General features: G+C 43.1%; 1 protein-coding gene across 3 annotated transcripts in view; it reads left to right on the top strand.

Moving 5' to 3' along the window:
- Positions 1 to 7,234: 7,234 nt before the first annotated feature.
- The window catches only part of LOC144679553 (uncharacterized), a 63,286-nt gene continuing 43,208 nt past the window's right edge, over positions 7,235 to 27,312 (top strand). The window contains exons 1-3 of one of the 3 annotated variants that reach the window (XM_078540049.1): positions 7,235 to 7,432; positions 19,322 to 19,458; positions 19,974 to 20,088. In XM_078540049.1, coding sequence (XP_078396175.1) covers positions 19,381 to 19,458; positions 19,974 to 20,088 — 193 coding nt within the window. In that variant the 5' untranslated portion in view covers positions 7,235 to 7,432; positions 19,322 to 19,380. The remainder of the gene's footprint in view (positions 7,433 to 19,321; positions 19,459 to 19,973; positions 20,089 to 27,312) is intronic. The other 2 variants (XM_078540051.1, XM_078540050.1) reach the window with 2 other exon arrangements.

Consider the following 27,312-nt stretch of genomic DNA (forward strand, 5'->3'; position numbering starts at 1 on the left):
ACTGCACCCATGTGCGCCTCACCACATCGTAGCTGCTGACCTTGGATGCCACCTCCTCCCAGGCCTTTCTGGTGAGGTGCGGGGGCCTCCTCCTCCTGATTCTGGGGACAAGGGTTTCCCTCCTGGCTGTAACCTCCTCCAGGAGGGCTGCGAGGTACTCATCCAAGAAATGCGAGGCCGACTGCCCCCAAAACCTGCCCTCCCGCCTCCATGTCCAAATGCAACAGGATCCATTTTCACTACCGCGTCCATCTGTGGCAGCCTTTCAGGGGCGGCCTGGGCCAGTTTTGAATGGGCCTCCAGGTTGGCCATTGGACCCGGAGGACATCAAGACCCTGCCTATGCCCGTCCCTTCTCGCTGATTCTCCAGCCACCTTTCTTGCTGGGTGGGTCTTAATTGACCCACCAGCGTGAAATCCCAGTGCGCTGCTGATCGCAGGCACCATGGAACAGCACAGGGGGGATGGAACAACACAGTGGAGGATAGAATGGCACGGGGAGGGTGGATCAGCGCGGGGTGGGGGAATGGGACAGCACGGGGGAGAGGGGATGGAGAGTGCAGGACGGCAAGCCAGGAGCAAAAACAGGCATATCTAAAAATGAGGTGTCAACCTGGTGAAGCTTTAACACAGGGCAACCTGTGTGCCAAAGAGCATAAGCAGCAAGTGATAGACAGAGCTAAGCAATCTCACAATCAACGGAGCAGATCTAAGCTCTGCAGTCCTGTCACATCCAGTTGTGAATGGTGGTGGATAATTAAACAACTCACTGGAGGAGGAGGCTCCACAAATATCCCCATCCTCAATGATGGAGGAGCCCAGCACATCAGTGCAAAAGATAAGATTGAAGCATTTGCTACGAATTTCAGCCAGAAGTGCCAAGTGGATGATTCACCTCTACTTCCTCCGGAAGTCCCCAGCATCACAGATGCCAGCCTTCGGCCAATTCGATTCACTCCACGTGATATCAAGAAACGGCAGATAGCACTGGATACTGCAAAGGCTATGGACCCTGACAATATTCCGGCAATAGTACTGAAGACTTGTGCTGCAGAACTTTTTGCACCCCTAGCCAAGCTGCTCCAGTACAGCTACAACACTGGCATCTACCTGGCTATTTGGAAAATTGCCCAGGTATGTCCACAAAAAGCAGGACAAATCCAACCCGTCCAATTACCAGCGCATCAGTCTACTCTCCATCATCAGTAAAGTAATGGAAGGGGCCATCAACAGTGCTATCAAGTGGCACTCGCTTAGCAATAACCTGCTCACTGACGCCCAGTTTGGGTTCCACCAGGGACATTCAGCTCCTGACCTCATTACAGCCTTGGTTCAAACATGGACAAAAGAGCTGAACTCCCGAGGTGAGGTGAGAGTGACTGCCCTTGACATCAAGGCAGCATTTGACCTAGTATGGCATCAAATAACTCTAGCAAAACTGGAGTCAGTGGGAATCAGGGAGAAAAATCTTCGCTGCTTGGAGTCATACCTGGCACAAAGGAAGATGGTTGTGGTTGTTGGAGGTCAGTCATCTCAGCTCTAGGACATCACTGCAGGAGTTCCCCAGGGTAGTGTCCTCGGCCCTACCATCTTCAGCTGCTTCATCAATGACCTTCCTTCCATCATAAAGCAGAAGTGGGGATGTTCACTGATGATTGCACAATGTTCAGCACCAATCACGACTCCTCAGATACTGAACCAGTCTATGTCCAAAGTCCTGGACAATATCCAGGCTTTGGATGACAAGTGGCAAGTAACATCTGCACCACACGAGTGTCAGGCAATGACCATCTCCAACAAGAGAGAATCCAACCATCACCCCTTGAAGTTCAAAGGCATTACCATCACTGAATCACCCACTATCAACATCCTGGAGGTTACCATTGACCAGAAACTGAACTAGACTAACCATATAAATACTGTGGCTACAAGAGTAGGCCAAAGCTAGGAATCGTGTGACGAATAACTCACCTCCTGACTCCCCAAAGCCTGAATACCATCTACAAGGCACAAGTTAGGAGTGTGATGGAATATTCCCCATTTGCCTGGATGAGTACAACTCCCACAACCCTCAAGAAGCTGGACACTGTCCAGGACAAAGCAGCCTGGTTAATTGGCACCCCTTCCACAAACATTCACTCCAACCACCACCAATACACAGTAGCAGCAATGTGTACCATCTACAAGATTCACTACAGGAATTCACCAAGGCTCCTTCGACAGTACCTTCCAAACCCATGACCATTACCATAGAAGGACAAAGGCAGCAGACAGATGGGAACACCACCACCTAGAAGTTCCCCTCCAAGCCACTCACCATCCTGACTTGTATCGCTGTTCCTTCACTGTTGCTGGGTCAAAATCCTGGAACTCCCTCCCTAACAGCACTGTGGGTGTACCTACACCACATGGACTGCTGAGGTTCAAGAAGGCAGCTCACCACCACCTTCTCAAGGGCAACTAGGGATTGGCAGTAAATGCTGGCCCAGCCAGTGAAGCCCACATTCCATGAATGAATTAAAAACAAGGAACAGGAAGATGGGGGGAATCCCCCTCTGTGCTGTTACATCCCCTTCCGTGCTGTTTCATCCCCCCACCATGCTCTTCCATCCACCCCGTGCTGTTCCATGCACCCACCCCTCCCGTACTGTTCCATCTGCCCTGTGCTGTTTTGAAGAGCACAGGGGTTATGAAACAGCGCAGCGGCGGATAGAACAGCACGGGGAAGAGAAGGAATGGACAGCACGGGGGGGAATGGAACAGCACGGGGGGAATGGAACAGCACGGGGGAGAATGGAACAGCATGGGAGGGAATGGAACAGCACGGGGGGAATGGAACAGCACGGGGCGGAATGGAACAGCACGGGGGGGAATGGAACACATGGTGGGGGAATGGAACACACGGGGGGGGAATGGAACAAGCACGGGGGGGAATGGAACAGCACGGGGGGGAATGGAACAGCACGGGGGGGGAATGGAACAGCAGGGGGGGATGGACAGCATGGGGGGAATGGAACAGCACGGGGGGGAATGGAACGCACGGGGGGGAATGGAACAGCAGGGGGGATGGACAGCATGGGGGGAATGGAACAGCATGGGGGAGAATAGAACAGCATGGGGGGAATGGAACAGCATGGGGGGGAATGGAACAGCAGGGGGGAATGGAACAGCATGGGGGGAATGGAACAGCATGGGGGAGAATGGAACAGCACGGGGGGAATGGAACAGCACGGGGGAGAATGGAACAGCATGGGGGGAACGGAACAGCATGGGGGGGTGGATAGAACACCATGGGGGGGGAATGGAAGAGCACAGGGGGGATGGAACAGCACGGTGGGGGGTGAAATAGTGTATGAAGGGGTGGAAATGCATGGGGGGTGGGGGTGGACTGGGGTGTTGGAGGGGTGGGGCATGGGGTGGGCCAGCATGGGAGGGAGGAAAGGTGGGTGGGGGGAAACTGTATTGGGAGGGAACCACATGCAGGTGGGGCAGGGGAACGGCATGGGAAGAGGCAGAATGACATGAGCATAGGGAATGACATGAAGGGGGCATGGCATAAGGGGGAAAGAAGGGCATGGGAGGCAGGGGGAACGACACAGGAGAGGGGTAGGAGTAGGAGGATGGTAGGCCTGGGAGTGGATAGTGACATGAATGGGTGCGGGGACGCCATTTTGCGGGGGGAGGATGGCATGGAGTGGGGTGACAGCATGGGAGGGACAGCAATGGAGGGGGAGAAATCATGAGAGGTACGGAATGGGAATGGTATAGGAAGAATGGGTGGGATGAGGCATGCGATGAGAGGGACTGCGTGGGAAGAATGGAATTACATGGGATGGGAATTTAAATAAGTATTGTTGCAATAGAGGTACTAATTGCAACACAAACATTTTGCAGGCCTTTGTCAGTTATACAATAATACATAGCACTTTGTATGGTCTACCTTTTCTGCTGTTATAATAAATGACTTACCATGAATTTTATGAATTATTGAAATATAAGAGCAGATGTGTGGTATTTCTGGTGGCGTGTTGGAAGGTTCACTGTTGCAAATAACTACAGACATGTTGGCATGGGGATAGTATATTGAGCAATATGTTTTGAGTCTTTAGAAAATGAATAAATAGAGGAGAATTCCTATGTGGGTTTTTCTGATCACCTGCCACAACATTTAGCGGAGGATTGGTGAAATCCCTGGAGATTGTGAACACAGCTGTTTTTCTGGGATTCAGCCCTTCTTCTGCTGAGCTACACCAGTGGGTTGGAGAACCCCACCCAAATTCCAGCTAATAATGTTCTCCTTATTAACTAAAGGCACACACATTAATAAATTGGGCCCCTTCATATGCCATAGTTCTATGCATAATTCTTTACATGTAGCAATGGAGATGCTACACTGCCCACCTATTCAGGGTACTAGTTTTATTCCAAGGGCCAGGAAATATATACAATTTAAAGGGGGAAAAAATGTTTCATCTTTACCAAATATTTTTGCAAAGTGTTACAAAAGTATTCTTTTTAAATGAACTTAATCAAATTCAGAACTTTCATTCCAAACCTCTTGGCAAATGTTAATAACAGTAAATCCTTGAAGGATTTGCTGCAATAATAATGATAGCTTTTCTGGTCTTTTTCAAAGCACATAAATAAAAAAAAATACAGCTGACCAAGAGCTATATACTATATTTCACATTTCAATGTTTCATTTTTAAGATATGTAAAACCTTATTGGTGATTTATGCTGGAAGTATATATGTGGGTTTGGGTGGGGTGGGGGGAAGGGTGCTGGAGGTGAGGGCTGGTAGCAAAGGTGAGAAAAGGTGTAGGAAGAGGAAACAGGATTAAGTTTTACCATGGTACTATAACTTGCCAGCACTGTCCATACTCGTTCTTCAAGCAGGTAATCGGGGGTGGTTGGAATGTGGAGTTGAGACCACAATCAGATTAGCCATGAGCTTATTGAATGATGGAGCAGGCTTGAGAAGCTGCTTGATCTACTCCTGCCCCTGTTCGTATGTTAGTATGTAGGAATTATTTTCTGTCCCAAACCTACATGACTATTCTTCATGTTCTGAACCTCATGATTGATTTGAATAATAAAAACTGATTATTTAACAATGAGTGGCATCACAACCACTGGAAAGGCTGGAAGAGATTTGACACCCTGGGATATAAATTTAGCTTAGGGTACAGTGAATCAGATTCACTATCGCCTGTTTTGTGTGAACACTGAAAATTAATTTATATTCTATCATATCCGATTACTGTGATGCCAGCCTTCTGTCTCATGAGATGATGGTTTGTGCTGTAGTGGTCAGCTCTGTATTAAGCAGTACCTGGTGTAGCTCAGGAACTCCACCCTGGCATGGCAGTCCCTGCCTTATTTGTTGCAGAGGAAGACAGTGGGCTGAGAAGGTGTATGATTCACTGCCTCTGTTTTCTATGAGCCCTCTTCTCATCCAGCTGAACTTTTTGTTTCTGCTCACCTCTTCCAATGCCTTTCCTACAGCCACATTCCAGAGGTCACGGCCATCAGCAACTGTCTCTCAGTTGTCAGTATCAATATCCGCCATGTTCATATCTCGCTTGTAGGTGTCCTTGTAGCAGAGATATGGCGCCCAGGAGGTCATGATCCAGTGGCCAGTTCACTGTACAGAAGGTCTTAGTGTATATGGCTGTCATCCATCCAATTAACATGGCTGAGCTAACACAGACATCATTGGCTTAGCAATGAGTGCAAGGTGATGAAATTGGCACACTCCAGGACATCTGTCGGTGACCGGTAAGCAGCAATCAACAAAGCAAACAGAACACCGTAGCCAAATATTGCCAAATCAGCTAAGTATAATTCTGAGATTATTGTATTGAAGTTGTTGATGTTTACCCTACACTCTACACCTTAGCTACTGCAGTGAGTCATGAAGAGGTGATTTTTTTCTTGCCATCGCCCTGATTTGGGGCACTGTCATGACAGCAGAGATCTAGAAATCTGATGGTGACCCTGAAGCAGGTTGGAGTGTCATTAGTGTATATACAGGGGCTTGGGAAGGGTGCTGCACTATCTTCAGGCCTATGGGCATTCTGGGCACCAAGTTTCCACTGCACCCAGTGAAATCAGGTGGGTGCAGGGCAATGATGCTGAGGCTCAGTGGAGGCTTTCTGAGTCTGAAGTTTGTGGGTTTGTGTCCCATTCCAGAGGCATGAACATGTAATGAGGGTAGTATTGAGGAGCGGTTATGCTGGCAGAGATGCTGACTTTTGGATGAGATATTAAACCAAGGCCCCATCTGCCCACTTAGGTGGCAGTAAAAGGTCTCAGCGCTGTTTTGAAGAACAGCAGGGGAATTGTTCCCAGTGTCCTGGCCATCATTTATCTCTCAACTACTAAAACAGGTCATTTTCACATTGCCGCTGTGGGATCTTGCTGTGTATGAATTGGCTGCCTTAAGAGGGGACCTTAAATATATACAAGAGACAAAGTGAAATAGAAAATGGTAATAGGGAGTTTCATTTGATGTTAAATTAGGACTGCTGGACAACATGGCAAAGGCTTTTTAAAAGAACAGGAGTTCTGGATTAGTTTTCCTCTCTAGCCTGAAACCAGCCTGAAACCAACTATGGTGCATCCATTTCCAACTAACTCCCCATTGAACACACATGGCACACAGGATCTTCCTGACCTGTTTTGCTGAATACCACACCATGTGCAGCAGTTAATTCACCGATTTGGCTTGTGATTTATTTAAATTATAAAACAGTTACCTATGCCATTTTAAAGATGATTTTACCTTTTCTTTCATACTGCGGTTTTACCAGCCTTTCAGTGGACAAGACCACGTGGGTGGTTGCCATCATGATGTAATCCACAAACTATAACGTTGAAGTAGTAGTGATGTTTTGAATAGAGGGAATCTTTCACTATGCTCTTTACTGGTGTGTATAGTGCTGACATGATGCTCAGAGGGGGAGAATGTGTGGTAGAGTGGTGTGGTGTACAGTACAGTGCTGACACGCCCTGTTTAGAGTGCGGATGTGTGGCTGGTCTGGAGTAGTGTAGTGTATTTGTCTCACTGGGTGATGTTTTGAATATTGAAGCTTTGCTCTATGCTGTGACGGAGTGGTTTTATGCTCCGCTCAGTGTTACATGGAGGGAACTCTGCTCTGTTGACTGATGAATCAATTGCGTTTATGTAAGTTCAGCATCATGTTACAGGCAGCAGAACCCGCCCCGCTCAGAGTTTAGTAACTTGCTGGAGGCGGTCTCTTCCCTGTTATAAAAGCTAGTAATTTATTTTTAAAAATCTTATGCAACGTCAGCAGTGGTTTTTTTTACATTTACTCTTCCGTAGATACATTGCGAAAAGTGGTAACAGTGCGCAGTTTCTGTAAAGTCTTTTGCCAAAGGATATTTCACTGAAAAGTTAGTGTTTACTCGAGTGAGTATTACTTTTTGCTTGTAAGCTTCTAAATGTGCCTATATTGCCAAATACAAATGCCCAGTTTTGCTTACACTATTGTAGATGGGCGGTTCTTATTGACTTTTATGTAGATTTCTTATTACGTTCATAACAGATGCAGGGCAATAAGGGTGTCTTGATGACCCCAAACTAAAAGTATTTATTTTAAAATTTCATTTCTCTTTTTCGCTTTAATTATGACCCATTTGAGTCACATCTTTTCTGTGCTCTTTCCTCCATCTCCACTCCATTTCCCTCTCCTCCCCTCCGGTCCCTCTGAGGGTTCCGGATTCAAGTCCCATTCCAGAGACTTGAACACAAGTGCGGTAGTGAGGAAGTGCTGGACTATTAGAGGTGCTCTCTTTTGGGTGAAACGTTAAACCAAGACCCTGCTTCTTTCCATGGTGGATATAAAGAACCCATGGCATTATTTTGAGGCAGAGGAGTTATCGCCAGTGTCCTGGCCAATATCACCCTTGATCAATATCACAAAAACTGATTATTTGGTCATTATCGTATTGCTGGCTGTGAGAAAATTGGTTGTCACATTTCCTGCCTTATAACAGTGACTGCACTTCAAAATGACTTAATTGGCTCTTAAACACTTTGGGACATTCTGATGGGCGATATATAAATTCTGATAGCTGCAGAAAAACCAAGACCCCTCTTGGGTGGATGTAAAGCATCATTTGAAAACAACAGATTAGCTCATCTTTATCACATTGTTGTTTGTGGGAACTTGTCGTGCATAAACTGACTACAACAGCGATTACACTTCAAAGGTGCTTCATTGGCTGTAAAGCACTTTAGGACATCCTGAGATTGTGAATGGCATTTTTAAATACATATCTGTCTGTCTGTCCTTCTTTAACCACTTTCAGCCTACAGCTCTCAGATCTCTGCACACCTCCTTTTGTGCAATCCCTGTTTTCTTCAATCTTGGTTTTAGGTCTCATCTGATAGACGGCATCTCCAATAGTGCAGCCCTCCCTCAGTTACAGAGATAGGGAGGGGAAAAGCATGAAGCAATGTGAAATCTATCGTTGCCGGTGTTGCCTTCAATTGCCTGGGCCCTAAGCATTGGAATACCCTCCCTAACCCCTCTACCCTCCTCCTTTAAGAAGCTCCTGGAAACCTATATCTCTGACCAAGCCTTCAACCTGCCTTAATCTTATGTAAATGGGTGTTAAATTTTGTTCACTAACCCCTCCTGTATAATGCCTTGGGACATTTTACAAGGTTAATAGCATTGTGCAAGTGAAAGCTCTTGTGGTACTGCTATGAAAGCTTATTTTCTTTTATTATGCTTTCTTTTGCTTCTAATTTTCCCTTCCGAATCCTTTGTATGTAGGTAGTGTCTATTTATCAGGTTATGGTTCCTTGGCACTGGCTGTACCTCTTTCAAGTTACTATTCTTTGTGTGTGTGAGCCTGGACTGCCAGTAAACCAAATCCATACAAAAATCATATGCACACGGATGGCTCATGCTTGTGAGGAAGATTCCTGGTACTTTATTGGACGCAGATGGTATAGCATGGTTTCCTCTGGTGAGCAAGTTCAATATATTGTGGATCCAACCAGGGATCAGGCTGTTTTGGATCTGGTAATGTGTAATGAGGCAGGTTTAATAAATGATCTGAGTAAAAGATCCCCTTGGAAACAGTGCCCATAACATGGTAGAATTCGGCATTCAGTTTGAGAGTGAGAAACTTGGGTCGGAAACAACTGCACTAAATTTAAATAAGGGTAATTATAAAGGAATTAGGGCTGAGTTGGCTGGAGTGGGCTGGGAAGGGCGTGTAGCAGAAAAGCGGCTGATGAATAATGGCAGTAGTTTAAGAAAATAGTTCATGACTCATAACAAAGTTATATCCCAGTGAGAAAGAAGGATTCTAGGAAGGGGATAAACCAACCACGGTTAACCAAGGAAGTTAAGGATAGTATCAAATTAAAATAAAAAAGCATACCATGTTTCAAAGATTAGTGGTAAGCCAGAGGATTGGGAAAGTTTTAAAAACCAACAAAAGATGACCAAAAAAAATAAAGTGGGAGAAAATAAACTTTGAGGGTAAACTAGCAACTAATATAAAAACGGACAGTAAGAGTTTCATTGAATATATAAAAAGGAAGAGAGAGGCCAAAGTGAACATAGGCCCCTTACAGAATGAGGCTGGGGAAATAATAATGGGAAACCAGGAAATGGTAGAGGAGTTGAATAAATACTTTGCATCAGTCCTCATGGTAGAAGATACTAATAGAATTTCAAAAATACTAAATAATCAAGGGGCAAAAGGGGGGGAGGAAATAATTATAATAATGATCACTAGGGAAACTAATGGGGCTAATGCCTGATAAGTCCCCTGGACCTGATGCATTACATCCTAGGATATTAAAGGGAGTAGCTACAGAGATAGTGGATGCACTGGTAGTAATCTTCCAAGTATCCTTAGATTCTGGAAAAGCTCCAGAGGATTGGAAAATTGTCAATGTAACACACTTATTCAAAAAGGGAGGGAGACAAGAACAGGTAACTTTAGGCCAGTTAGCTTAACATCTGTCATTGGGAAGATGTTAGAGTCTATTATAAAGGATGTAATAGCAGAGTATTTAGAAATACATAATCTAATCAAGCAGAGTCAAATGGCTTCATGAAAGGAAATCATGCCTGACAATTTGATTAGAATTCTTTGAAGAGGTAACAATCAGGATAGATAAAGAGGAACCAGTAGATGTAATATATTTGGATTTCCAAAAGGCCTTTGATAAGGTACCACACATAAGGCTACTTAATAAGATAAGAGCCCATGGTGTTGGGGGTGGTATATTAGCATGGATAGAAGATTGGCTAATAGAAGACAGAAAGTTGGGATAGGGGGCCATTTTCAGGATAGCAACCTGTAACAAGTGGAGTGCCACAGGGATCAGTGCTGGAGACACAATTATTTACAATTTATATTAATGACTTGGATGAGGGAAGTGAATGTACTATCGCCAAGTTTGCAGATGACACAAAAATAGGTGGGAAGACAAGTGACACAAAGAGTCTACAGAGGGATATAGACAGGTTAAGTGAGTGGGCAAAAACTTGGCAGATGGAATATAATTTGGGAAAATATGAGGTTATGCATTTTGGTAGGAAGAATAGAGGAGCTGAATATTATTTAAATGGAGAAAGACTGAAGAAAGCTGTAACACCGAGGGATTTGGGAGTCCTTGTGCATGAATCCCAAAAAGCTAGCATACAAGTTCAACAGGTAATAAGGAAAGCAAATGGAGTGTTGGCCTTTATTTCAAAGGGAATGGAGTATAAAAATAGGGAAGTCTTGCTAAAACTATACAAGGCACTAGTTAGACCACATCTAGAATACTGTGAACAGTTTTGGTCCTCTTATCTAAGGAAAGATGTGCTGGCATTGGAAACAAAGAAGCTTCATTAGGTTGATCCCGGGTATGGAAGGATTTTCTTACGAGGAGCGATTGAGTAGATTGGGCCTGTACTCATTGGAGTTTAGAAGAATGAGACGTGATCTTCTTGAAACATATAAAATTCTTAGGGGGCTTGACAGGGTAGATGCTGAGAGGTTGTTTCCACTTTTGGCAGAGTTTAGGACCAGAGGGCATAATCTCAGAAAAAGAGTCGTCCATTTAAGACAAAGTTGAGGACAAATTTATTCTCACAGAGGGTATTGAATCTGTTGAATTCTTTACCGCAGACGGCTGAAGAGGCTGGGTGGTGAAGTATATTCAAGACTGAGATAGACATTTTTAAATTAGTAAGGGAATCAAGGGTTATGGGGAAAAGGTGGGAAAGTGGAGTTGAGGATTATCAGATCAACCATGCTTTCATTGAATGGCGGAGCAGACTCCTCTGCTCCTACGTCTTCTGGTCACCCTGTTCACAGACAATCTAAAGCCTGCATCAAGGCTTGAAACTGTAAGGTAGAGAGCAGCCATGAAGGTTCCAGTTGAGTAGTGTCATCAGGAGTTGAAATGTGAGGTTAGATCAGTTATGTCTCTTACTAACTCTAACTTCTGTTTAACTTTTAAAGTCTTTTACTTTGAAGCACACCTCTAGGCAGTGGCTTGTCAGCAATGGGTCTGCACATTTCATTTATTTTCCTTCAGTATCTGTGGTCAAGTTCCTCTGGTGATCTGTCCTTCTCTCTCATTGTCTTTGTACAACATATAGATCAATGATAAAAACAAAAAACTACTGCGGATGCTGGAAATCCAAAACAAAAACAGAATTACCTGGAAAAACTCAGCAGGTCTGGCAGCATCGGTGGAGAAGAAAAGAGTCGACGTTTTGAGTCCACATGACCCTTCAACAGAACACTTCTGAACAGAACTGTTCTGTTGAAGGGTCATGTGGACTCGAAACGTCGACTCTTTTCTTCTACACCGATGCTGCCAGACCTGCTGAGTTTTTCCAGGTGATTCTGTTTTTGATGTAGATCAATGATCCTTTTAAGAGACCTTTAATCTTTACAAGAGTCATTTTTTCCCTTCTGCCTGCTGGAGCCAATCTATTATCAAGCTTTCATTTAGAAGTAATGCAAGTACTCAGCTTTGTTATCTTACCAGCACAAAACAGGGTTCCTGGTCTCTCTGTCTCAAACCGCACTTGTGCATTCACCAATCTAGTCACGAAGGAAACCATTGTGATATTAATCAGTGACACAATGAAAACATTGCTAAGGCCACAGAATGGAAAATTCTGTTAATTGTGTGTAGATGTCATTGTTTTCTTCTCAAGTACCAATTTGTACCATTATGTATAACTAATTATACATATATTATTGCTACAAAAGTTGTGTGACTGCTCCCCACTGGATCACAGAATCACAGTGATTTTCTTTTATATTTTCACCTTGTTCCAAATTAAAGCTGATTTTAATTCTTTGTAGTATTCAATTTCAAATGTTTTACTAATGCTTGATCCTGATATCTCACACACCACCGTGCATGTGCCAGCTCCCACACCTTTCCCTCTACATGTCTCTGTCTTGTAGTCACACTCAGCAGGCATTATCATGGGCGGGATGAGAAAATTTGGAGAGTGGCTCTCCAAATTTTTCCATCCCGCCCATGATGATGCCTGCCATTGGCAGGATCGGAAAATCCTGGCCCAGGTCTGGCCTCTCCACATAGATACTACACCACATTTCCCATTTCACTGCTTGTCTAACTTCCTGGAATAACTACAGTTTCTGCATTAATGAACAACAACAATTTCTGATTACAGGATATTGCAGTTCTTTGCTGATTCTAGTTGAATCAAATAAACTTTCAATTTATTGCACTTGCATATTGCTCTATAATCACAGCTCAGGGCTTGCTCCTTTCTCACTTTATTTCCCCCATTACATGATTCCCCTATGAAAATTGCCCTCTTGATAACAAAAGTCAAAACAGAATGCAAATTGCTAAAATCTTCCTCACAGTCAGGGTGTACAGCAGATGACTTGACATAGCACACATCAAGTATGAGGAAACACATGGCCTACAGAGAACCACTATTCACTGCAAGCTAGCATATCAAATTTTCACTTTATTTCCTTAAAGTGAAACCACTTGTACCTAGCTTAGCCTCTTCCTTAATGATATTAATTCATTACTAAAGGGCACCAAACTGCACTTGACAATTACTGTGTGTCAGCTGTGGCTCAGTGGTAGTAATCTGACCTGAGTGTGAAGTTTGTGATCCAAGACTGACATTTTGGTTCACTACTTGGAGGGTGCGGTATAATCGGAAGTGCCATTTTTCAGATGTGATGTTAAATGGAGAGCATAATCTTCCATCTTGTGTGGTTGTAAAAGATCCCCTGGCACTATTTTGAAGAAACCTAGAGGTCATTATCGCATTGCTGTGCACAAATTGGCTGCCAGGTTTCCTATCTTAGAAATGACTACCCTTCAAAATACTTACTTGACTGCAAAGTTGATTGGGATGTTGTGAAAAGTGCTATATAAAAACAAATCTTTCTTCTCTCTATACTACTTTCTCACAACCATTTTAGCATTAAATTAGCAATAACAGAATACCTCAGCATATCTCTCATAACATATCTTGCATATCATACTATCGCAAATCAACAAGTAATAATAAAATGGTATGCAGCATGCAGAGAAATCACATCAGCATGCAAGACGTAAAACAATCTTAAAAGATTGATTAATGCAGTTTGAAACTGGCAGGCCCATCCTAAACTGCAAAGGTTCCCTGACCAAACAATAATTAAGTGCCCTTAACCTGGGTTTATTAATGACAATTAAACATAATGACCTTAAAGTACTACACATTTCCATTGTCCTAAAACAGCATGTAACCTGAATTTCCATGAGCAATGTCAAAGAAGATCCATTAATCACTAATCAAATGCCAGCAGACTAGATTGTGAATGTTGTGGTACTGAAGATGCTTCGGAGAAATGGGAATAGACTCAAACCCCTAGAAAATATATTTGATATTGGTCACAGGGAGCATATCTTTACATAAAGAGTGATCACTTGGAATACACTTCCAAGCCACATGAAAACCTTGGAATCGTTCAAGGGTCAGTTAGATGATATGCTGGGACATTATACAGAAGAATTTACTGATGCCAGTGCCAGCAAATGAATGCTTTACTTGTTCAGATGGTGTTCCTCTTTCTGTATTTAACTGAAGCAGATTAACATCTTCATAAAATAGGAATGTTATATGTACAAATGAGTGAAGTTTTCATCTGACATGCCAGCATTTTTTTATAGGCTTTTGCATTTTCTTTTTGGTTGGCTAGCTAAGATAGTCCAGATGACCTTCATTATCTGTACGCTTTTCATCTGGTTACAACAAGAGGATCATGTTTTCTACTGTACTGATTACCTCTGTATATTGGGTCTCATAGTAAATCAATAAGTTATAGAAACTTTTTTAAAAAACAAGTGACTCCCAACAATTAACTGTGCTGCCAAACCTGCCACAAGATGAAATGAACAAAAATCTTGTGGGGACTACAGCCACAGTCAGTTGATGTAATGCCTTTGCAGTTCTTCATTAACAGTGGACTTTTGGACATAAATTGCACCTGAAGCTGGGTTTGGTGGGGGGGGGGGGGGGGTGGTGATGGGCGGCTATTTTTAGCATAGCTACCTTATTGGAAGCAGTGTTGCTTCTATTTTAAGTAGTATGAATGGGATTAATGAAATGAAGATATATGGGAGGTGAGGATTTCCTCTGGTTACTAGATATTAATGACATCCTTAACATAATAAAGATTTCCTGTATTCCTAAAATGTTTAGAATTTCCCTGGAAGTAGTAATCTGAGATGCAGAGGGATCTAGGTGTCCTAATGCACTCTCTCTCTCAATCCTATATTTCCCTCTCTCTCTTACACTTTCTATACATGATTTTACATGGAATTAGCTATTCTAACTCATACTTCACTGTCTAGATTCATCTTGTCTCAGTGAGGATTCTTAACTCTGATTGGTTGAAGAGCCACGCTGTTGCTTGCCCTACTCACACACGCCATTCCCGCTGGAAGGCATCATGCTGACAATGATCTTCAAATACCATACATTGCCCACAAAAGCTCACAAAGTCTATGAGCATCTGTAAATGTAGTGAGTGGCCGCTGACTGCAAATTCTGGGTCATTAGTTTTACAATTTGAATAATACGTAGACTTTGTTTGCTCAACGTGATGGAGGGACTCATAGTTTGAACAAAGAGCAAAGAACAAAGAAAAGTACAGCACAGGAACAGGCCCTTCGGCCCTCCAAGCCTGCATCGATCATATTGCCCGTCAACTAAAACATTTTGCACTTCCGGGGTCCGTATCCCTCTATTCCCATCCTATTCATGTATTTGTCAAGCTGCCTCTTAAACACCACTATCGTACCTGCTTCCACCACCTCCTCTGGCAGCGAATTCCAGACACTCACTACCCTCTGCGTAAAAAACTTGCCCCGTACATCTCCTCTATAGTTTTCTCCTCTCACCTTAAATCTATGTCCCATAGTAATTGACTCTTCCACCCTGGGAAAAAGCTTCTGACTATCTACTCTGTCCATGCCACTCATAATTTTGTAAACTTCTATCAAGTCGCCCCTCAATCTCCGTCACTCTAGTGAGAACAATCCGAGTTTCTCCAACCTCTCCTCATAGCTAATAACCTCCAGACCAGACAGCATCCTGACAAACCTCCTCTGTACCCTTTCCAATGCCTCCATATCCTTCTGGTAATGTGGCGACCAGTATTGCATGCAATGTTCCAAGTGTGGCCTAACCAAGGTTCTATACAGCTGCAGCATGACTTCCCAGCTTTTATACTCAATACCCCTGCTGATGAAGGCAAGCATGTCATATGCCTTCCTGACTGCCTTATCCCACCTGGGTTGCCACTTTCAGTGACCTGTGGACCTGTACACCCAGATCCCTCTGCCCATCAATGCACTTAAGGGTTCTGCCATTTACTGTATAATTCCTGCCTGTATTAGACTTTCCAAAATGCATTACCTCGCATTTGTCCAGATTAAACTCCATCTGCCATTTCTCCGCCCAAGTCTCCAACCTCTATATCCCGTTGTATCCTTTGACAATCCTCTTCACTATCTGCAACTCCTCCAACCTTAGTGTCGTCTGCAAACTTACTAATTAGTCCAGTTACATTTTCCTCCAAATCATTTACGTATACTACAAACAGCAAAGGTCCCAGCACTGATCCCTGTGGAACACCACTAGTCACAGCTCTCCATTCAGAAAAGCACCCTTCCACTGCTACCCTCTGTCTTCTATGACCAAGCCAATTTTGTATCCATCTTGCCAGCTCACCCCTGATCCCATGTGACTTTACCTTCTGTACCAGTCTGCCATGAGGGACCTTGTCAAAGGCCTTACTGAAATCCATGTATATTATATCCACTGCCCTTCCATCGTCGATCATCTTTGTCACTTCCTTGAAAAACTCGATCAAGTTAGTGAGACACGACCTCCCCTTCACAAAATCATGCTGCCTCTCACTAATACAATTAAAATAATTAAATGTGTGTGAACGGTAGCACTGGAATAGGTATTTATTTCAATAACATCATTATAGATTTTGCTGGAGCAGGTCATCTCACAGCATATCCCATTAGACAGACTTTTAAAAAAATTCATTTGTGGGATGTGGGCTTTGCTGGCTAGGCCAACATTTATTGCCCCTCCCTATTTGCGCTTGAGAATGTGATGGTGAGCTGCTTTCTTGAACCGCTGAAGTCCCTGTAGTGTAGGTACACCCACAGTGCTGTTAGGGAGGGAGTTCCAGGATTTTGGCCTGGCGACAGTGAAGGAACGATGATATATTTCAAAGTCAGGATGGTGACTGGCTTGGAGGGGAGCTTCCAGGTGGTGGTGTTCCCATTTATCTGCTGCCCTTGTCCTTCTAGATAGTAGCAGTCATGGGTTTGGCAGGTGCTGTCCAAGGAGCCTTTGTGAGTTTCTGCAGTGCATCTTGTAGATGGTATGCACGGCTGCCGCTGTGCGTCGGTGGTGGAGGGAGTGAATGTTTGTGGAAGGGGTACCAATCAAGCGGGCTGCTTTGTCCTGGACAGTGTCAAGCTTCTTGAGTGTTATGGGAGCAACACTCATCCAGGCAAGTGGAGGGCATTCCATCACACTCCTGACTTGTGCCTTGTAGATGGTGGACAGGCTTTAGGGAATCAGGAAGTGAGTTACTCATCCCACGATTCCTAGCCTCTGACCTGCCCTTGTAGCCACAGTATTTAGATGGCTAGTCCAGTTCAATTTCTGGTCAATGGTAACCCAAGGGTGTTGATAGTGGGGGATTCAGTGATGGTAATGCCATTGAATGTCAAGGAGTGATGGTTAGATTCTCTCTTGTCCATGCATGTTTAGGTTTTAAAATGTTTTGACCAGAAAGTTGCCGATAAAGGCGCAGTCTGAGCAACAGAGTATCTGGGACCTAGGTCAATAATGGTACAAACAGTGCATCTTCCTAAGCAGTTAGATTTAAGGATTGAGAACTAAATAGAGAAAAGATTGAGAAGGGGGGGAGGGGGTGAATTAAAGTGGGTGAATTCAATGTTAAATCAGTTACAGAAAGAAAGATTAGATTAAGATAAAAGGAGGGAAAAAAACCTGTTGTGGTGAATTTGAAACACATCGGAGACTCCGGGACGTCTTTCAATCGTTTATTCAAGCAAAAGCAGGGAGAGCCTGTTTTAGTCAATCTAATCCAAGTCAATACTCTGCCCTCTGAGTTTTTACATTGTCTTTTATTCATTTAGACCTTCCTTTCGTGACTGAAGATGCATTCTTGGTCACATAGGCTCATAATCTATTGCGATAGGTGCAAAATGTTTCAGATCAACTGTCCCGTTTGCTGTGTATCTTAGCATTCCAGTGACTGACGTCTTGTGTAATCACTGTCACAATCTATCACAATAAGTGCTAAGTGTTGTAGACCAACTGTCTCGTTTTGCTTAGCATTCTAGTGACTGACACCTATCTATAATCTCTGGGTTCACACCTGCTTCAGGCAAGTCTAGTTTTTGCTGTGTCCTTTGTCTAAAATATCCTTATGTCCTTATGTAAAATATCCCAGCAGCCTTTGCTTTACTGATACCTTTTCATGGCTAAAACTCCTATTGCTGTCATGCTATGCTACTGCTATCCTAGGTAGCCTTTGCTAATAAATGACAAAACTCTTAACAATAACGCAAAGGAAAAACACAAAAAACGCAAAAATTTAAATTGTGATATTTATAAAATCTCCTAAAATAGTTCATAGGAATGAAGCTGTATACTTAGTTGTTCACTTTTTAGACAAGAGAAGTTAATTGGCAATCATTAACTATTATCAGGTCATTAAAAGCTTACTTGTCTAATTAATTGCAAGACATACTTCTGTTGTGAGTTTAATGGGCAATTAATTTGCTAGCTTTTTTTCATTTTTGCAAAGCTAATAACACAATTAACCCAGCAACTGTGGTGATTCACAATTCATGCAGTATAATTTCTTTGCTACCAGTTGCTGGCTGACTTACACATCATTAACGGTGTGTACCGTTCATGTGCTGGTATTGTTCCAACAAAATCTAGCCCAGCATTTCCAGCAAGGAAGCCTGATCCCTAAGGACCATGGGTTGGAAATAGGTCTTATAACATTGCTGCTAGTGACTCAGACCTACAGTCCAGAATTCACCTTCAATTTCCACACAAAATATATAGGTAGAAATTTCCTATTCATTTCAATCATATGAATTACGGACTCGAAACGTTAACTGTATTCCTCTCTGCAGATGCTGTCAGACCTGCTGAGTTCTTCCAGGTATTTTTGTTTTTGATATGAATTTCCTTCCCTTTTCTTCCTTCACTGAAAGTGATAGTGTCAAGGGATGGAGGGATGGTTTCACATGATACTATGAGATTATTACCTCATGTCTTAGTTCAAGCATTGTACGCTGGTAGTCTATTCAACCAAGAGAGTGTCACGATCATAGCTGACCCTGTTCTTGCCCGACATATAGATACATTTACTTTCCACTGGATAGAAATCAAGAGTGAGATTAAATTGATTTTTAAAAAAATATCATCCCTTCCCTAGCCTGGCACACAGATCAATTTTAGTACTTCACTATTGACCCAACTAAGATCAACAGCACCGTCCCATTTGGTCTTGATAGCTCAGTATCACAGTATATTTTGTACTAAATCAGTAAGCCATTGTAGGCACTAATATCTACATTTTAAAATATTTTTCTCACCTTCCCCTTTTGCACCCCTTCTGCTTGTGAGTGGATAACAGTGAATTTATTAAGTGAGTAGCAGAGTCATAGAAGTCAGGGATATCCCAAGTTCCATCATTATTCTGCTCTCAGATGATCCTAACCAGTTCAGAGGTAGAAAAACTGGGGATTGGGTCCACCACTGCTGGCTTATGCAGGAGAAGTTCTTGCTGCTGACCACCATCCACCAGCACCTGTTGGAATTGCATGTCAGTGAACACTGGGTGAAGGTAAAACCAAGATTATTGTGCTTAATTAGCTGGGCGTTACTTACCTTCAAAACTTACACGTGAATAATGAATACTCGAAAGAAGCTGCACTTATGGAACCTTACACAACTAGGAGTCAATGCTTTCACAGGGATATCAGAGATAATTTTCAAAGAAAAAATGAGTAGGCAGGCACCCCAGTGGCAGAAAGGATGGAGAGTAACTCACAATTCTGCTAGACAGTGACTTCCAATCCAATATTCCCACCCTGTGGTATGATGTCAGGGTTCTGCACAGTGCCTGTCACATAATTGCATGGCAAAAATGTGCAGTGAATTATGAGAATGAACTATCACTATTTAATAACTTGGGTGGAGCTTCAGCATACTGAACTATTACAATCTATGCCTTAAAATTAATTTATATTTATATTGGTACCTAAAGAAGTCAGAAGAACATGGTAATAGAATAACCACAAATGTTTTTTCTTGTGCATTTCTTTCTTTGCTTCTCATTTAATGAAAATGTTTAATTAGGATTCCCCAATGGCCAAGATGAGCACATGTAAGATGTTTCTTGTGGTCCTTGCCTTGGTTGTCTACAGCGTCACTATGGTTATGAACACTCTTGCAGGGAGAGGATCAGAATCAGGTAAGGAATATCCAAAACTGGCCTGGGTCAACTTTTTGAAGCTAGTGAACACCTGAGCACATAATCCAGATGCATCTGAGGTCACTTAAACCACTTTCATTAGTAAAGTAAAGCATAATGGTCTGGAGCTGCCGGTGGATTGCGCTGGGTTTCTTTGATGCAACCGATGCAAAAGATGGTAGAAATTTAAGTGCAAGTTAGTTCTGCCCAACTCAGGTTTCTGTGACCTTTTGCTCTGGTTTAAAAAAAATTATTGCTGGAAGCAGGCCTTCATCACAAAACTGGCCATGTTTCCAAGGGTAAATTAATCACCATTGAGAGTTTCCACTAATTGTGCTTGATTGCAGATCTTTGAGGAGGCTCCAAAAGTTAAGCTGGAACTTTTGGGTGCAAGGGCACTAATTGATAAATTTTCAAAGGCTTCAGATTATTTTCTTTTAACCTTGAAGAATTTATTTACTTTACTCCAATATATAAGAGATTTGTGCATATTTCAAATCATTTTCAGTGCAATTTAAAGTATTCATTTTTTGTGATAAACCCAACATCAACTGTGTTAACTAAACTTTCTCAAGTTACCTGAGGCAAGGTCCTTTTTACTACAGCCAGATTGGGAACATTTTAACACTACTAAAAGCATAAACTATCTCTTTCCATTATAATATTTCTGTTGGGGTTTTCAAAAAATATATTCGTTCATGGGACGAAGGCATCATTGGCCAGGCTGGCATTTATTGCCCATCCCAAATTGCCTTTGAGAAGTTGGTGATGAGCTGCCTTCCTGAACCGCTGCAGTCCACGTGGTATAAGTACACTCACAATGCTGTTAGGAAGAGAGTTCCAGGATTTTGGCTCAGTGACCTTGAAGGAACAGCGATATATTTCCAAGTCAGGATGGTGAGTGACTTGGAGGGGAACTTCTAGGTGGTGGTGTTCTCATGCACCTATTGCCCTAGTTCTTCTAGGTAGTAGAGGTGGCAGTTTTGGAAGATGCTGTTGCTGCAGTGCATCTTGTAGATGGTACACACTGCTGCCACTGTGCATCAGTGGTGGAGGGAGTGCATGTTTAAGGTGGTGGATGGGGTGCTAATCAAACAGGCTGCTTTGTCCTGGATGGTGTCGAGCTTCTTGAGTTTTGTTGGTGCTACACTCATCCAGGCAAGTGGGGAGTATTCCATCACAGGCTTTGGGAAGTCAGGAAGTGAAGTACTCCCAAAGGTTTCCCAAGCAGTGTGCTGTTCTTATAGCCACAGTGTTCATGTTATTTATGTTGCTAGTCCAGTTAAGTTTCCGGTCAATGGTGACCCTGCCCCCAAACCCCGACTCCCCCCCACCAGCCCCTTAACTCCCCCGCCAGCCCCAAAGAAATTGGTAGGAGATTCAACGATGGTAATGCCATTAAATGCCAAGGTTGGATTCTCTTTTGTTGGCAATAGTCTTTGCCTGGCACTTGTGTAGCACGAATGTTACTTGCTATTTTTTATCCCAAGCCTGGTCTTGCTGCATGGGGTATGAACTGCTTCATTGTCTGAGGAGTTGCAAATGGAACTGAATTTTGTGTAATCATCAGTGAACACCCCCACTTCTGACCTTATGATGGAGGGAAGGTCATTGATGAAGCAACTGAAAATGGTTGGGCCTAGCACACCTCTCTGAAGAATCCTGCAGCAATGTCTTGTGGTTGAGATGTTGGCTTTCAACAATCACAACCACCTTCCTTTGTGCTAGGTATGAGTCCAACCAGCAGAGCGTTTTCCCCCTGATTCCCATTGGCTCCAGTTTTGCTAGTGCTCCTTGATGCCACACTCGGTCAAATGTTGCCTTGATGTCAAGGGCAGTCACTCGCACCTCACCTCGGGAACTTAGCTCTCCAGCCAATATTTGGACCAATGTGGTCTGGAGCCAAGTGCCCCTGGCAGAACCCAAATTGAGCTCTGGTGAGCAGTTACTGCTGAGGAAGTGTACTAATGGTGACAGCTTCCATCACATTGCTGTTGAGTGAAAGTAGATTGATGGGGTGGTAACTGACCAACTGGATTTGTCCCGCTTTTTGAGGAAAGGATATATCAGAGCAATTTTCCACATTTTCCGGTTGATGTCAGTGTTGCAGATGTACTGGGACAATTAGGCCAGGAGTGCGACTAGTTCTGGAGCACAAGTCTTCAGTACTACAGCTGGTATGTTGTTGGTGCCCATAGCCTTTGTTGCCTCCGGTGCATTCAACCGTTTCTGCATAACACATAGATTGAATCAAATTGGTTCAGAAGTCAGGTTTCTGTGATAATAATTGGAGGAGGCCAAGAGGGATCATCTACTTGGCACTTCTGGCTGAAGATGGTTGCAAACCCTTCAGCCTTGATTTGCACTGAAGCACTGGGCTTCCCCACCATTGAGAATGTGATTGTTCATGGAGCCTCCTCCTCTCATTAGTTATGCAATTGTTCACCACTATTCATGACTGAATGTGGCAGAATTGCAGAGCTTGATCTGATCTATCGGTCATGGGATCGCTTAGTTCTGTGTATCGCATGCTGTTTGGCATGCATGTAGTCCTGTGTTGTAGTTTCACTAGGTTGGCACCTGGTGCTGCTCCTGGCATGCTCTCGTGCACTCCCCATTCAACCAGGGCAGGTCTCTATGATGGTAATAGTAGTGTGAGGGATAAGTGGATGATGGGGTTACAAGTTGTGCTGAAATACAATCCTGCTGCTTCTGATGGCCCACAATGCTCAGGGATGCCCTGCTTTTAGATACAAGGTCAGAATCCCATTTAACATGGTGGTAGGGCCACATATCATGATGGCAGGCATCCTCAATGTGAAGGGTCTTTGGTGTGCAGTGGTCATTCCTGCCTATACTTTCAAGGACAAACGTGTCTGCCACACCTAGATTGGTGAGGATGAAATCAAATGGGGCTTTCCCACATGTTAGTTAAGAACTTAAGAAATAGGAACAGGAATAGACCATTTGGCCCCTCGAGCCTGCTCCGCCATTCAATAAGATCATGGTTGATCTTCTTGTGTTTCGATTTCCACATTTCCATCTAACCCTGATAACCTTTAATTCCCTTGCCTAACAAGAATCTATCTACCTCTGCCTTAAAAATATTCAATGACCCTGCCTCCACCACCTTCTGAGGCAGAGAATTCCAAAGTCGCACAACCCTCTGAGAGAAAAAAAAATCTCCTCATCTCTGTCCTAAAAGGGTGACTCTTAATTTTAAAACAGTGCCCCCTAGTTCTAGACTCTCCCACAAGAGGAAACATCCTTTCAACGTCCACCTTGTCAAGGCTATTCAGGATCTTTTATACTTCAATCAAATCACCCCTCACTCTTCTAAACTCCAGTGGTAACAAGCCCAGTCTGTCCAACCTTTCCTCATAAGACAACCCACTCATTCCAGGTATCAATCTAGTAAACCTTCTTTGAACCTCCCCTAATGCATTTACATCCTTCCTTAAATAAGGAGACCAAAACTGCACACACTATTGGATGTACGGGCTCACCAAAGCCACATATAACTGAAGCATAACACCCTTACTTTTATGTTCAATCCCTCTCGTAATAAAGGATAGCATTCCATTAGCCTACTTAATTACTTGCTGTGCCTGCGTACTAACTTTTTGTGACTCACGTACTAGAACACCTAGATCCCTCTGCACCTCAGAATAATGCACCCGTTCTCCATTTAAATAATACTTTGCTTTTTTGTTCTTTCTGCCAAAGTGGACAACTTCACATTTTCCCACATTAAACTCCATTTGCCAGATCTTTGCCCGCTCATTCAACTTATCTATATCCATCTGCACATGTCCTCTTCACAACATACTTTCCTACCTATCTTTGTGTCATCTGCAAATTTAGCTGCCAGGTCTTTACTCTCCTCCTTGTTATTGATATAAATCATTAAAAGTTGAGGCCCCAATACAGACCTCTGTGGGGCTCCACTCGTCACATCCTGCCAACCTGAAAAAGACCATTTATGCATTCTCTGCTTTCTGCCAGCCAGCCTATCTTCTATCCATGCTAATATATTACCTCCTACGCCATGCGCTTTTATTTTCCGTAATAATCTTTGATGTGGCACCTTAGCAAATGCCCTCCGGAAATCCAAACTACAGGCTCCCCTTATCCACTGCGCATGTTACTCCTTCAAAAAACTCCAATAAATTGGTTAAACATGATTTTCCTTTCACAAAACCATGCTGGCTCTTCCCGATTGCTTTGAGTTCTTCTAAGTGCCCAGATATAACCTGCTTAATGATCGATTCTAATAACTTTCCCATGACAGACATCAAGCTAACTGGCCTATAGTTTCATGCCTCCCTCCCTTCTTGAATAGAGCAGTTATATTTGCTACTTTCCAATCTGATGGAATCTTTCCAGAACCTAACGAATTTTGGAAAATTAACACCAGTGCATCGACTACCGCATTAGCCACCTCTTTTAAGACCCTAGGATGTAGTCAATCGGGACCCAGAGACTTGCCAGCCTGCAGCTCCATCGACTGGCTCAGTGCCATTTCCCTAGTGATTTCAATTTCACCAAGTTCCTTTCTCCCATTCACCTCCTGATTTACAGATATTACTGGAATGTTTTTTGTATCCTCTATAGTGAACACAGAAGCAAAATATTTGTTCATTTCTTCCATCATTTCCTTACTATCTACTATTAACTCCCCACTGTCACTCTCTAGAGGACTAACACTCACTTATTCTTTTCCTTTTAAATACCTGTAGAAACTCTTGCTATTCATTTTTACATTTCTAGCTAGCTTCCTCTCATACTCTAATTTCTTTCTCCTGAACAATCTTTTAGTTATTCTCTGCCGTTTTTTATATTCTGACCAATCATCTGTCCTGTCACTCATCTATGCGGAATTGTATGCTTTTTCCTTAAGTTTGATGCTTTCCTTAACATTTGCAGTTAACCTCAGATGGTGGGTCCTCCCCTTAGAGTTTTTCTTTATAGTAGGAATGTACTTATTCTGAATACTCTGAAACATCCCCTTAAATATCTGCCACTTCTTCTCTATTGATCTATCCTCTAGCCTAGTTTCCCACTTCACTTCAGCTTGCTCAGTTTTCATCCCCACATAGTTGCCCTTATTTAAGTTTAAGGTACAAGCCTTAAACCCGCTCTTCTCCCTTTCAAACTGGATGTAAAATTCAATCATATGGTGGTCGCAGCTACCTTGGGGTGCCTTTACTCTGAGGTCATTAATTAATCCTGTCACATTACACAATACTAAGTCTAATATAACCTGCTGTCTGGTCGGTTCTAGAACATGCTGCTCTAAGAAACTATCTCGAAAGCATTCTAAGAACTTCTCATCCAGGCTACTACTGCCAATCTGATTTTCCCAGTTTATGTGTAGATTAAAATCACCCATGATTATTGCCGTCCCTTTATCACAAGCACACAAAATTTTCTCTTGAGTACTTTGTCCTACACTGCTGCTGTTAGAAGGCCTGTAGACCACTCCCACTAATGACTGTTTTCCCCTGCCAATCCTCATCTCCACCCAAACCAATTCTATCTCCTGATCTCCTGAACCAAGGCCATCTCTAACTATTGCACCAATGCCCTCTTTGATTAACAGTGCTACCCATCCACCTTTACCCAGTTTCCTATTCTTCTTGAATGTCATGTACCCTTCAATATTAAGGACCCACCTACTGCAGGCCATATTTATTTGATACCATGAGACTTCTCATGGCCTGGAATCAATGTTGAGGGACTCTTGGGGCCACTCCCTCCTGTTTGTGTACAACTATGCAACCACCTCTGGTGGGCTTGTCCTGCCAGTGGTATAGGACAGACCCAGGGATGCTGATGGAGGAGTTAGAGATTTTGATTGAAAGGTGCTATGAGTATGGCTATGTTAGGCTGTTGCTTGACTATTTTGTGGGACAGCTCTTGCAGTTTTAGCGCAAGTCCCCAGATGTTAATGAGGAGAACTTTGCAAGGTTGACTGGCTGTATTTCTAGCACACCAGGTTCAGGTCACTTATCATCACCATCCTCTCACAGTTCCAATTTTCCATCCGGGCTCAGTTCCAGTTTCCCCAGTCCTCAAACATCTCAACTTGAAAATGCCCTTCATTGTCTATAAAGTCATCTCTGATCATGCCCCCTCTATTTTTGTATATGTTTCAGCTCTACACTAACCTCTAAACCTGCTGTTCCAGCCCCTGCGTATTCCCCCTCCATTGCACCCCCCCCCCCCCCCCCCCCACCCCATTGACAGTGTGCCTTCAGCTGCCTAAGTCTCAATCTCTGGAGTTTCTTCTCTCAACTCCTCTACCTCCACAGCTCACCCTTCCTTCAAACCCAAAACTTTGAGTGACCCTTTGGTTACTCTTCCTAATTACTTTTTTTTAATGACTCAGGATCCATTTTCTTCATGTTGGGCTTTTTTTCCTCTAAATTTAAAGATGCTATATAAATGCAAATTGTTGTTAATGATCATATTCCCGCAATAAGTTAGAGGTAAAGCAATACATGCATATGTTTGTGTTTAATATTGGGATAGTTGCTAACTTTTGGATAAGGGGCACAATCTCAAGCAGTAACTGACCCTGTAGCCACTCTCTCAGTGAATCTGCAATGTGGCCCATCAACATGGGTCAATCGAAGTGTGATGTTTTCATTCACAGGTCAGATGCGTACCTGAGGTATTGCCTTATGCCAGTGAAAGAGAGATGCAATATTATGTATATTTTTAAATCATTTCTCACTTTATCATCTTTAATTCCTCTGTCCATCATAACTTTTTCTGGTCCTTCTTTGTTGTTTATCTTTTCTATCATTTTACTTTTTTATTTCTAATTACCTCTCACTTTTGCAAAAGTTACCTTTATGCATTTTCTCTCCCTTATTTTATTTTCTGGTTTGTCTTCATGGTCTACTTGACTGTGTTTGAAGGAGGTCCCAATGCAGTCTCCTTGGTGGAAAGCAAGTTTAAGTAAAATAATGCGAAGAAATCACCAGCATTCACGTACTAATGAAATCCCATGTCAAAATCTACAGGGCCTCTAGGTTTAATAGACAGCTTTCACTAATCTTTGGATTCTGGGAAAGTACCAACTCCATGAATTTTCTGGTTGGCCTGTGGGGGCAGGCCCCGCTCGCTGACACGTAAAATGAGGCGTGGCGACATCGGGCGTGCGTCCTGACGTCACCGCGCATCATTCCGATCTTCAGTTCAGTGAGCACGCACCAA

The sequence above is a fragment of the Cetorhinus maximus genome, chromosome 4, assembly GCF_964194155.1.
Source record: "Cetorhinus maximus chromosome 4, sCetMax3.hap1.1, whole genome shotgun sequence".
In the NCBI taxonomy this organism is placed as follows: domain Eukaryota; kingdom Metazoa; phylum Chordata; class Chondrichthyes; order Lamniformes; family Cetorhinidae; genus Cetorhinus; species Cetorhinus maximus.